We start from the raw sequence: 14069 nt of genomic DNA, 5'->3' as shown, positions 1-14069 counted from the left end.
AGATCCTTCAGTCCAGTTCGACCATGCCAACCAAGTTTCCCAAACTAAATTAGCTCTACCTGCCTGTTTTTGACCCATCTTACTCTAACCTTTCCAATGCATTTATCTGTTCACATGTCTTTTAAATACTGTAACTGTACCTCCATCTTCCACTTCCTTTGGCAGTTTATTTCATATACAAACCACACTCTGCTGAAAAGGTTATGGTTCAGGTCCCTTTTAAACCTTTCCCCCTCACTTTAAAAATATGCCACCTTGTTTTGAACTCTGCCACCCTAGGGAAAAGACCTTAGCTATTCACCTCATCTATGCTCCTAATAATTTTATAAATTTCTATAAAGGTTACCCTTCGACCTCCTATCCTCCAGTGAAAAAGTCACAGCTTATTCTTATAACTCAAACCTTCCAGTTCTGGCAGCATCCTGATAAATCTTCCTGCACTCTCTCCTATTTAATAATATCCTTCCTATAGCAGGGAAACCAGTACACCATACTCCAAAAGTGGCCTCACCAATGCCCTGTACAACCTCAGCAATGATGTCCCAGCTCCCATACTCGGTGGTCTGAACATTGAAGGTAAGTGTGCCATATGCCTTAACCACCCTTTCTACCTGTGATGCAAATTTCAAAGAACTATTACATATCTGAACCCCTAGGTCTCTGTTCAACAACGCTATCCAGGGCTCTATCATTAGCAGTGTAAGTCCTTCCCTTACTAATTTTACCATGCAATACCATGCAATACCATACATTTATCCAAATTAAACACCATCTGCCACTCCTCAGTCCATTAACCCAATTGATCAAGATCCCTTTGCAATCTTAAATAATCTTCTTCATTGTCCACTATTCCACCAAACTTACTGCAAACTTACTAACTGTACCTCCTAAAATTCTCATCCAAATGGTTTAAATAAATGACAGTGGATCCAGCACTGATCCCTGCAGAACACAGCTGGCTATAGGCCTCCAGTCCAAAAAACAACTCTCTACCACCACCCTCTGTCAGCTACCATCAAGCCACTTTTGTATCCAATTGGCAAGCTCTCCCTGAATCCCATGTGATCTAACTTTACTAATCAGTCTACCTTAAGGAAACTTATCAAAAAGGCTTTAGAGTCCATCATGAACTAGCTTGCATTTATACAGTAGTTCTACAATCTAGAAACAATTCAAAGACAAATGAACTGTAATGAAAACCAATCCCAAAGCTGCAAACCCATTCCAAAACAATGAACCCTCACTTGCTTGCACTGCTGGGCTAATCACCACTTTATTCTCCTCAATGGGAAACAGTGCGCGCAAGGAGGACACTGCACTTTGAAGAAAGGTGGATTTGCTATTATAGAGCCTTTGGACCTTTATGAGCCTTTATGTTCCAAAATCTGGAATTCCAAATCAGAGATTGATAAAACCCATGGCCAGTAAGGGAAGAAATGGTCATTATTGGTAGCTTTTTTAAAATTAACAGATACATATTCAAATCCTTGGAATAAATCACTGTTTAAAATAAAACAAAATGCTACTGGGTTGTGCAGTGAGAGATTTAAGCCCTTTCAGAACCTGGATACAAATCCAGGTCAGATCAATGGAATCGAAGACTCCTGTGTCGCTTGACTACAGACACCATGAAATGCATTTCAGTAGTCTTAGTATAAGTGGCAATGGACCGCAAGCAGTGAGGGCTGCTGGGGTAAAGCAGAAGGCACATTACAAATTATAGTGCAAGTGCTCCATGTGGCATCTTGCACATTTTTGGCACAGCGTGAAGGGAGTTTTCTGGTTGGCACATGGCAAGAAGGAAACTCACTCTGGGATCTGGCCACACTTCCAGCTGCCTGAGAATTTTTCTAACAGTGCACGCATATTCGCCTCAACTTGCAGTTCACTGCAAGACAAATTCAAAACTATCAATCTTTCAAACATCTAGTTTGCACATGCCGCCTCTCGTGAGAATGACTTTAATATTCATTTCAAGCAAAACAAATGATGAATACTGTCCAAATGATCACTTTCTTGGAAGTCAGTGCTGACTAATTAGTTTACATGCAACACTACTGCTAACATTTATGCAGTTCGATTGTGAGCAGCAGTTCAAATCTACAGCCCTGATGATAGCAGTTCTATTCTGAAAATTTGGCCAATTTTTTGGGAGCACAATGAGAAAATCTAAACTTAAATTACTTGTGTATCACCAAGAATCATATTGTTGGCCATTAAAAGAGTCAGAGTGGAACGTCACAAAACAATTAGCTTACATCAAGTCATGCTTCTAACCCCACATCTGACATTAAGCTTACAATGCAAGAGCACAATCACAACAGAGTTATTGAAGTCTTATTAAACTAACTGCATTTCCTGTTCGATAACTAATTGTAGTGGTGGTAATGTACTACAGTTCACTGAAGGTTCAAGTTGCTCAGGCAACACATACTTTTATATATCTGTTGTGGCCTAGGAATACGGATATTGTTAGGAGTGACAGTCGGAAGCTCCAACATTAAGTGGCTGATCAGGAATCTCTCCTAGTCTTACTGCCTGCCGTTGGCACTGTGTTTGAAGGATCTGCAGGTCATTACTCATGCAGTTTGGACAGGTTATAAATGCACTTTCCCTGACCTCATAACCTGGAGTGAGACTCAAACCTGGAGTTTCTGGTTCAGACAGGAATGTTAACCATTTGTAACAATATGGCTTTAAACTGTGCACACACAGTCACAGTGACCTGGAAAAAACCATTATATTGGCACTAAGCACATTGGCAGTTATGTGAACTTCTGTGATACTGGTACTTATTAGCAGTTTTCTCATCAACTTAATAACATCCAGAGTCTGTCTTGACTTGAAGGGTAAATGCAGCAAGATATATGGTCCTGGAATAGGGTTAGGGACATAGTCTAGATTAATGTTTTATTTAATTACTATTATAGCATGGGTTGAGTAGGGATGAAGAAACAGAAGGTAGCGATGGGGGTTGGTTAGGAGAGAGACAGACTGCTTTGTCACTCTCGCTGTGGAAAGGGTCACATTCAGCTGCAGTGCTCTAGTTTCTCAGACTGGATGGTTCCCATGGAGTTCAAATGTAAAGAAGAATGAGCACTTGATTAAAGAAAGAGGTTATCATCAATATTGGCAAAACCATATTCTTCATAAAAATAGGAAAAGGGAGGGCTTTGATACAGATGACTCAATAGGAAGCTTTTGCACCCTGATGCTTACCACATGATTTGAGCCTATAAGCAGGTGCAGAAACTCATACCAGGACCCACTCACCAATTTTTTTCCAAAAAGGCCCATATTGGCAAATGTAAATAATTCGAAGAGCAAGGAAGCATTCCCAAGAAAAACAGATTAATTGCCATTTGTTGCAGACGATGCTGTGCACAAGGTGGCTGCTGGAATTTTCAACAGGCTTTAAGTGGCATCGTTGGATTTTAGGCAACCAGAAAAGATACAAGGATTTGGACAAATGTAATTTTCTTTGTCCCTTCTTTCCCTCCTACTTCTACAGCTCAGACATCAGGTCAGTGCCTAGTTTTCGATCTCTGAAAATACTGTTCTACACTGCACTCACAGTTGCACTTCTTCCCAGGAGAAAGCATTTCACTAGGTGCCTGCCCCTTAATGATAGACTATGTATGGGTCAGTTGTTTCACTTATCCTTAACTGATATATACAATGAATGCTCTTAACAGATAGGGAGTGAAAATGTTATTTACTCACCGTTTCATCTGAGCAGATAGAATGTACTTGGGTGCCAAACATGACAGCTGTGAAAATGAGGAAAAGAAGACCCTCAAAGCACAGCAGAATCAGAAGTATCACAGTGGATGGTGGCGAGAATGAGCTGCATTCTAGGAAAGTAGACAGAACAAACCAATGTCAAACACAGTACCACGTACACCATGGCAGGTCAGCCACATGCTTAGGCTGCAATTCTAACTGCTAAAGCTCTTTTCCCAGCTCAAGTAAAACACTCGAATGAGAGGATGACAAAAGAGTGTTTCAATGACTCCCTAAAGGCTTCCTCCAAGAAATGCAACACATGGGAGACCCTCCTAAATGAGGGGAGCCAATTCTTTGAGAAGCCCTATCAGCAAGGGGAAGGATGATAAAGCAACTGGAAAAAGCAATGCCATTGATCAATTCCATCTCCCAGAGACACCTGCCAAACATGGTGGTTGGAGAAGTGGCTCTAGGATCAGGCTCACTAGTCTCAAAAGGATCCACAGGACCCGTGACATGCAATTTCATAGATGAGCTATCATACTGGTAAGCAAGTGACTGATGACGAATGCATTCAGTCTGCAATCATTTATAGGTTTGAATGAAAATCACATGTTCCCATTTTAAGTGAGGCTATATGAAAGTTTTATATATTCAGGAAAAAATCTAATTGTTATAAGTATTGACAGCATTTGTTAATACCTATAGACTATTTACATCTCAGTACTTTATTGCTTTGAAAAACTACCTCTGCGTGCTGAAAAGGGACAAACCATTCAGTGGCTTTTAATTACCTTAACAGGCAAAGCACAACCAGAAATACAACATGATTAAATCAGAAGTAGCGTTCTTTGATTAAACAGCAGAATAGACGTTTCCATTCAATTTCTTGTTGGGAAAACGATCGCTAACAAAAAACAATGTACAATAGCCAAACCCTCAACATTCTTTTAATACTTCCAATACCTTTAGCATCATTTTTAACAAATCTTCTGACAACGGAAGCACTATAAACAATTGCATGCTTGAAAGCACAGCCGATTTGGGGTAAAAAATGCTGGAAATATTCAAGATCAGGCAGTGAACAGAGATATAAAGAAACAATTTACATTTCAGGATAATAAAATGTGAGGCTGGATGAACACAGCAGGCCCAGCAGCATCTCAGGAGCACAAAAGCTGACGTTTCGGGCCTAGACCCTTCAGAGAGGGGGATGGGGTGAGGGTTCTGGAATAAATAGGGAGAGGGGGGGAGGCGTACCGAAGATGGAGAGAAAAGATGATAGGTGGAGAGGAGAGTATAGGTGGGGAGGTAAAGGGGGGATAGGTTAGTCCAGGGAAGACAGACAGGTCAAGGAGGTGGGATGAGGTTAGTAGGTAGGGGATGGAGGTGCAGCTTGGGGTGGGAGGAAGGGATGGGTGAGAGGAAGAACAGGTTAGGGAGGCAGAGACAGGTTGGACTGGTTTTGGGATGCAGTGGGTGGAGGGGAAGAGCTGGGCTGGTTGTGTGGTGCAGTGGGGGGAGGGGACGAACTGGGCTGGTTTAGGGATGCGGTGGGGGAAGGGGAGATTGTGAAGCTGGTGAAGTCCACATTGATGCCATTGGCATCTTTCAACTCATTCTCTTTCAAAAAGATGTCTTAAAGAAGATGGCATAATTTGCAAAAACAGCAAGGGGAAAAAACAAGGAAATCAACAAATGAAAAGGGAACAGATAGGATCTGTAGTCTGAAGCATCAACTATGTCATAACCAAACTTTTCTACATATACACAAACATATTTCCTATTGCATTTATGAGGAACCAAGAGTATCAAGTTATACATCATCCTTACATTGAGCACTAATACACACACTTTATATACACTACAAGGTAAAAATTACAATTATTGAGGACAGAGGATACTGCCAGCTGTGAAATGACAGACTATTTCCCACACCCACTGTACCCTCACTGGCATCACCCCAACACCAGCAGCTTCAATCTGCAGGGTGTAGCAAAAACCCAACCTGGACTATTCTGATAACTGGTAATTATCCTATCCTAGCTGGACACAAGAGAAATCATCAGGGCAGAATTAGAAGCAGCTTAAAACTCCCATAGGTGTAAGCTTTACCTAAGCATTATCATTTATACCAGGGTGCAAGGACAACCTTTGTTTTTTTTAGTCAAATCCTTACAGCACAGAAAGAGGCCGTTTGGCCCCTTGGGTCTGGAGTGACCGACCAAAGAGCATCCCATCCAAACACAGCCCCTTACCCTGTCCCTGTAGCCCCACATTTCTCATGGCTAATCACCTAGCCTATACATACCCAGACACAAGATGGCAGCCTACCATGGCTAATCCACCTAACCTGCACATCCTTGGACTGTGGGAGAAAGTTGGAATATCTGATGGAACCCATGTGGACGTAGGGAGAATGTGCAAACTCCACACAGACATGTCACCCAAGTCATGAATCAAACCCAGTTCCCTTGCTGTGAGGCAGCTGTGCTAATCACTGAGCCACAGGCCACCCATAAAACTAGATACAAGAACATAATTCTTTAAACACCCATTTCTCAGTTACAAACACCCTATATTTGAGCATAAAGCCTTGTCATAGTACAAAAACACAAAGTCTTTACTTATAAAGATCCTTGGTGGGTACCTTTGTGCTCAGTTTTTTAAACTAAATTTAATTTAAGTTTCCGTATGATACTTACTTGTCCACTCCTCTTCAAAGCAATACAGAAAGTGAAAGCAAACCATGATAAGGGCATGTAGTGATATCAAAGCTATATACATCTGAAATAAAGAACAAATTTTTCTCAGTAATTCAGTTAAATTTGAATTACAACATAAAATTAAATGTTGATGCCATGTAGATTGTCAAAAGTGCACACCCTTAAGGTTAACAGTGCAGGTACAAAACTAGGTCAAGTAATGACAAAACAAAGAAAATGATAAATGACAATAATGTCCATATCTATGTTATCTTTTTCCACTGTGACCACCAATGCTAAATATTTATTGAGGACAGTTCCAACATTACCAGGTATCCCCACGTTATCTTTTTGGTCCCTACTCTTTCCAGTTATTCTCTTGCTCTTTATTTTTAAAAAACCCTTTTCCTTCAGTTTGTACGCCTGTGCTTGCTTACACACTGTTTTCCTTGTTTCCTTTTTAAGTTTTCCCTGCACCTTTTAAACTCCTCTAGCAACTCGGCTTTGAGCCTTTGGTATCTACATTAGCCTTTTTATGTTAATTTTATAGCGACCATTTTTTTTATTCTGTATTTTTGATTGTAGGCTTAAATGGACTGTTTTTAAACCAAGGATTGTTGAAGGATCGCTGTGTTTTTTTTTTAAGAAACAAGACACCTGACACTTTTTTAAAGCGCTTTTTACATAGCTACTTGTTCAAGCAGTAATGGAAATCTACTTTTTCAACAACCTAGAACTAAGGGGTTTACACGAAGAGAGGTTCAGCCACCAATAAATAGCTGATCGGTCTGCAGACTAGTACTAGTTATTGATGACAAAGGCCTTCTGCCTGCTGACAGCTGTATTTGGATCCCAGGTAACCGAATGGCTGGGAGGGTGTGAACAAGACAGAAAATTCATTGGACCTCTGGAAGGGCAGGAGCACTCATTTTGCGGCAGTAAAATCCACCTTAAACCTGAAGACAGTCAGTTTACTTTCCCTCAGTAGTTGCAGTAAGCCATGGTTCTTAACCAATAAATCAGCAACTTTAGTAAGTTGTGAACCAGTATCTGCAGGAGAATGAAGGAGCAACACATCTTAACAGTCTAAAGGACAATCTAGGCGAATTCTGTGGACTGGACCATTGAACCAGTCTTTCCCTCTGCCCTCACAAGCTCCGTTCTTCCGGTCTGTGTCTATTTTTGTGCATGCACAGGAGCTTATAACGGCATTAAAGTTTTAATGAGTAGAGCTGCATCTGCATGCCAATGGTTCATAGTTATTTATACGTGTTTAGAATTTCTTTGTAATAAATAACCATTATTAAATACTGAAACCTGGTCTGTGCTTTGTTAACCTGGATCCAAAAAAGTAGTTTGGGATTTCTGTGCACATTTCTTAAAATTAATTTTTCATCATGATTCCTGGAATAGCAGACCTGATTTCCAACATGCCACACCAACAAGACATAATAATTCTAACATTTATGCCCCTTTACATTCAGGGACCTGGTCTTGGTCCCACCCTGTCTTTACAGAAACATATTTGCCCTGGATTCTGACTATTTCCACCAGAATGGCATCCACTGCTGACACTCTTCTGCAAGTGACTAATGCTCCTCGTCCACTTGGGCTAAACTGTACGCTTATCTTAGCAAAATTAGCCTTTCCAACCCATCCTTATGCTTTTCCATGATTTTGCTAAAATAATTGGTAAATAACAAATACTTGTCATGAAAAATTAGTAAGTTAATGTAGCTTATTTAAGCAAAGAGAAAATTATCTATAACAATTTAAACCATTTAGGTGCCGGTTACTCAATTCACAATTGTACTTATGTGCAGTTATTTATACTCATTGAAAACTATTTGACATTTTTGAATACAAAGTTTAAAAAGTTCGCTTTTTGATTATTATTATGGGCTAAATCTAACCAAGATTATAGTCCACTATTTCCAGAATGTTCCCCTACTGATATGTCTTCCACCCACCCAGGCTCAATTCCAAATATTAGGTCCAGAACTGCCTCTTCCGTTTTTAGATTGTGACTACTGGCTGGAAGTTCTCCTGGATGTAATTTAAGAATTTTGTTCCCTCTTTCTTGCACATTACAACAACCTAAGTTAACAAGTGGGTAAGTAGAATCCCCTACCATTGTTAGTTTGAGATTTCTGAAATGTGATTACATATTACATTTTATCCAGGAGAAATTGCTCAGCACGATCAACCAGTTTACATACATAGTGAAGTGTTACAAGTAAGTGGATGGGACTTGCATTATGCACGTGTCCCCAGCTAATACTATGAGAATGCCGTCTGAAAAAAAAATTTTCACATTCTTGCATGTCAGCATACAAATAGGTAGTACAGTCTCACTGCATGTTCATATCTGCCATCAACAGCCACAGGTGAGGTACCAGAAGACTGAAGGTCAGCTAACGTTGGGCCACTATTTAAGAAAGGTGCTAAGGAAAAGCCAGGGAACTATAGCCCAGTAAGCCTGGCATCGGTGGTGGGCAAATTGTTGGAGGGAATCCTGGGGGACAGGATTTACATGTATTTGGAAAGACAAGGACCGATTCAGGATAGTCAACATGGCTTTGTGCGTGGGAAATCATGTCTCACCAACTTGATTGAGTTTTTTGAAGAAATACTGAAGTGGATTGCTGAGAGCAGAGCATTGGACGTGACTTATATGGACTTCAAGGCATCTGACAAGGTTCCACACGGTAGACTGGTGAGCAAGGTTAGATCACATGGACTACAGGGAGAACTAGCTATTTGGATACAGAACTGGCTTGAAGATAGAAGACAAAGGGGGATGGTGGAAGGTTGCTTTTCAGACTTGAAGTCTGTAACCAGTGATGTGCCAGGAGGAGGGTTTAGGCTTGTAACATCAGCTTTCCTGCTACCCTGATGCTGCTTGGCCTGCTGTGTTTATCCAGCTCTACACCTTGTTATTTTAATTCTAGGTCTACTGCTTTATGTCTTTTATATAAACGATTTGGATGCGAATATAGGAGGTATGGCTAATGAGTTTGCAGATGACACCAAAATTGGAGGTACAATGCACAGCGATGGTTACTTCAGAAATCAATGGGAACTGATCTGACGCACCAATGGGCCCAGGAATGACAGGTGGAATTTAATTAAGATAAACGTGAGGTGCTGCATTTTGGAAAGGCATATCAAGGCAGGATTATACACATAATGGTAAGATCCTGGGGACTGCTGCTGAACAGAGAGACCTTGGAGTGCAGGTTCATAGTTCCTTAAAAGTGGAATCGCAGGCAGATAGGATAGTGAAGGTGGCGTTTGGTATGCTTGCCTTTATTGGTCAGGGCATTTCAGTATAGTAGTTGGGAGGTCATGTTGCAGCTGTACAGAATATTGGTTTGGCCACGTTGGCAATATTACCTGCAATTCTGATCTCCCTGCTATAGGAAGGATATTGTGAAACATGAAAGGGTTCAGAAAAGATTTACAAGTACGTTGCCAGGGTTAGAGGGTTTGAGCTTTAGGGAGAGGCTGAATAGGTTGGAGCTATTTTCCCGGAGCGTCGGAGTCTGAGGGGTGGCCTTGTAGAGGTTTATAAAAACATGAGGGGCATGGACAGAGTAAATAGACAAGGTCTTTTCCTCAGGATAAGCAAATCCAAAACTAGAGGGCATAGGTTTAAGGTGAGAGGGGAAAGATTTTAAAAGGACCTAAGGAGCAACATTTTCCCCCACAGAGGATGGTGCATGTACGGAATGAGCTGCCAGAAGTGGAGGAGGCTGGTACAATGACAACATTCAAAAGGCATCTGGATGGGTATATGCAGAGGAAGAGTTTAGAGGGCTATGAGTCAAACGCTGGCAAATGGAACTAGATTAAGTTAGAATATCTGGTCGGCGTGGGCAAGTTGGACCAAAGGGTCTGTCTCCATGCTGTACAGTTCAATGACTTATGAAACAAGCAGTGCAGAATGATCCTCCGTAATTAGAATCTGAAGTAAATTAGATACATTGTTCTGAAGAAGGGGGAGTTCACCGGACTCTCAACACGGACACTGTTTTTTCCTTCACAGATGCTGCCAGACCTGCTGAGCTTTTCCAGCAATTTCTGTTTTGTTTCCTCGATACATTGCAGGTTTGATTACCTGAATATTATTTGCATCAGTGTGGCTTGGGTGAAATAACTTTGGAGTTCATACTGCCACCAAAATAAAAGTGTGAAACCCAAAACTCAGTCCAGCCTATGAAATGAAAAATACTACAATGCTGAAAATCCAAAATAAAAACATAATGCTGCAGAAACTCAACAAGTCTACAGCATTTGAGGAGAGAGAAACAGAATTCATGTTTTGAGTCAGTATGATTTCCAGATAAAAGTCATACTGGACTTGAAACCTCAACTTTGTTTCTCTCTCCACAGATGTTGTCAAACCTGCAGTGTTTCTTCAGCACTATTTTTATTCCAGCACAATTTATGTTTAAAGAAGAATATTTTGGTTGCATTTAAGCATTGAAAACATCATTAGCAGTACTCACTGTAAACAACACAAAGTACTTCTGGTTATTCTCTCCAACACAGTTGTTAACCCATGGACAGTGGTGATCCATCTTTCGAATGCATCTCTTACATACACTGGAATGTAATTTTGAGCATTTAAAAAGAATTTCAGCAACAGATTTGTTTTTTTACAGCAAGCTAGACAATAATCAATGTAACACCCGTTATTCCAGTAATCCCAAACTAGAAGTCAGACTTTTAAAAAGCACTTATTCCTTCTCTTGCCCATGCCCACATTAGAAGTGGCATAAAGGTCAACTTTCTAGAAGATATCTCAACTTATTATGATTCATCTCATTTTTCCTATGTACTCAGCCGTTGTTGACCAAAATGGGTGTTGCCAAATTGGCAGCCTGACAGGGTTGCTCAATGTAAAACAACTGCATTTCAAGTTTTGGGGATGGCTTACTGGTGTAAGAGGCAAGTCTAAATCTATAGAATGCTGTTGTCAAGAGGCAGGGTTGGTGGTGGGCGAAAACATAACTTCTGATTCACTGAACAACTAAATTTCACCAATGTGAATCCTCTTCAATTATCTAGACTACCTTTTCTTCAGAGTACCTTGCTGACAGAGTGATTAACTCAGTTGTTTGGATCATTACTGTGTGGTTCAGAATAATGCCAACAGCATAGGTTCGATTCCCAAACTAGCTGAGGTAGACTTGAGAGCTGTCTTCTAGCCCCGAGCGTGGAAAGTGATTGAAAATTTCCTAATTCTCAGTGCTTGTAGTAATTTTTCTGCTAAGTCAAGGATTACAAATCAAACTTTTTAAAAAGAGTCGAGCCAATGAAAACTTTGCCACAGCAAAATGTTTCAAGGAAGAACATGAGGCTTTCTGAGCTCTAGCACTTAAAGACCAGCAATATTTATTGTTATGCTGATAATAGTATTCTGTACTGATCAGATGCTCTGCCTTTACACAACCTCAATATTAGTATTTCTTGAGGTTTTTGAAAAAAGAACAGTTCCTAGTATCTGTGACAAGAAAAAGTACAACATCAGTACTGTGAAGTAGTAAGATCTTCTCTGGTTTAATACAGTAAATGGCAGAATCCTTAATGGCATCAATATACCGAAGGACACATGCGTATTGGTACACAATTCTCTGAAAATGGAAACAGAAGTGGATAGGGTGGTCAAGGCAGCACATGGCAGGCTTGCCTTCATTGGTCGGACACAGAATATAAAATCTGACAAGTCAGGTTGCAGCTACATAGAACTTTAGATAGGTCACATTTGGAATATTGCATACAGCTCCGGTTGCCACACTACCCCGGAGAATGTGGAAGTTCTGGTTTTGGAAAGGGTACAGAAATTGTTAGCCAGGATGTTGCCTGGCTTGGAGGGTATCAGCTATGGGCAGAGATTGGACAAACTTTGGTTTGTTTACACTTAAATGTCAAAGGATAAGGGGTGAGTTGATAGAGGGCACAGAAAGAATGGAGAATTAGAACCTTTTTTCCAGGAGAGAAATGTCAATTACTGGGGCACACAGGTTTAAGGTAAAAGGGAGAAAATTTAAACAAGTGAGAGGGACAGGTTTTTTTTGTACTGCCAAAGATAGTGGTGGACGAGGCTGATACAATAGCAACGTTTAAGAGGCATCCAGACAGATGAATTAATAGGCAGGAAATAGAGGGATACTGACAGCATAAAGGTGGAAGATTTTTAGTTTGGAAAGTCATCATGTGCTGATGCAGTCTTGATGGGCTGAAGGGCCTGTTCCTGTGCCGTACTGTTCTTTGCTCTTTGAAACTTGTTCCTTGAAAACAGTGATCTTAAATTGACTTTAGTAAATCTTAATCTACCCATTTTAAAATGATAAACATGGAATATTTCAGAAGAGAAACCAGTGTCTGGAGTTGAAAACTTTCCTGTTTTCATATTGCTTGTTACCTGCAATGATGTGCTCGCTCTGGCTTGATGCTGCAGCACTTGGGGCATTTGTATACCACTTGGCCCGGCTTCAATTGTAAACTTTCAATGAACTCTTTAGTGGCATTCCCTTTTGGTACTGCACCCTGTCAAACAATGAATTAATATTTTGTGAGCACAAGATGTCTAGTACTTTGTTGTATTTCAGCTTTGAACATGAAACACTGCAACACTACAATGCTAGTGAGTAAAACTGCTGTAAGAAGTTAAAAATCACTGACAACACGACTCAAGACTTCACAGCATATAAAGCAACTGCAGAACATCAATTTCCTGTTCAACTGAAGAATTTATTTTAAAAAGGTTTAGATTTCACAAGGCCAATGATGTATAAGCAACAGTTGACCTACTTAGACTTTATTACAATACATACTGAAGTTTCAACAAAAAAAAGGCCAAGCTACTGTTTTCTATCCAAATTAAACAGCTATTTAAGTTTATTCTAGGTGGTGGTAGTTGGGAGGAGGGTCTAAAAAAACAGTATGTGATAATTAGCTTCCTACCTATCTCCTTGTAGAAATAAATGAAGGTGATGTAGGCCATGTAGTCCCTGCAGCATGCTCTGCCACTGAATATGATAAATTATTGCTGATGTGAATGTAGCTTCAAATCCACCTTCCTGCTTACCCAATGACCTTTGGTCTCCTTAAGAATCTGGGGTGGGTGAATTGAGTTTCTGTTCTCACTATTAAAGCAAATTATTGCCCACTGAAGAGAATTAAGAAAAGCAGGTTTGCAGTATGCGTAAACATCAGATATAATACAGACAAAAATGGCACAGGATCGGCGAAGATTCAGGCTTTGCTAAATAGAGCTGTCTGAGAACCAAGGGGAGGAATCGTATGCATGTGGCATTTATTTTAATGCCTCTGTGGTTTGGGGCTTATGTTCTTGTGGGATGAAAGGTACAGTGACCTACATGTACCTATAGCTGCCGAGGACTCAATTTAATGAACATGGCTTTATTGTTTAGCAAATCAGCCAGATAGTTCAAATGCAAAGAAATCTAAGTTTTGTTCATTCAAACTGGGTTTCTCTTAACTGTAAAAACTGAAACAACTCACTGGGGATGACTATTATTAACGGAGACATTTGATGTCGACAGAATCATTAGATAATCCAATTTTTCACAATGTGGATAGGGAAAATGATGCTCCAAATGCTGAATG

General features: G+C 40.3%; 1 protein-coding gene across 6 annotated transcripts in view; it reads right to left on the bottom strand.

Moving 5' to 3' along the window:
* The window catches only part of LOC125460783 (palmitoyltransferase ZDHHC3), a 37178-nt gene that overhangs the window by 13739 nt on the left and 9370 nt on the right, over positions 1-14069 (bottom strand). For all 6 annotated transcript variants that reach the window (XR_007249335.2, XM_059652071.1, XM_048548698.2 and 3 more), the window contains 4 exons: positions 12862-12986; positions 10943-11039; positions 6432-6513; positions 3724-3854 (listed from right to left, as the gene is read on the bottom strand). Coding sequence is in view for 5 of the 6 variants with exons in the window: in XM_059652071.1 (XP_059508054.1) it covers positions 3724-3854; positions 6432-6513; positions 10943-11039; positions 12862-12986 (435 nt within the window). In the remaining variant the exon portion in view is untranslated. The remainder of the gene's footprint in view (positions 1-3723; positions 3855-6431; positions 6514-10942; positions 11040-12861; positions 12987-14069) is intronic.

Source organism: Stegostoma tigrinum, chromosome 2 (genome assembly GCF_030684315.1).
Source record: "Stegostoma tigrinum isolate sSteTig4 chromosome 2, sSteTig4.hap1, whole genome shotgun sequence".
Lineage (NCBI taxonomy): Eukaryota > Metazoa > Chordata > Chondrichthyes > Orectolobiformes > Stegostomatidae > Stegostoma > Stegostoma tigrinum.
This window is presented reverse-complemented; position numbering and strand designations above follow the sequence as displayed.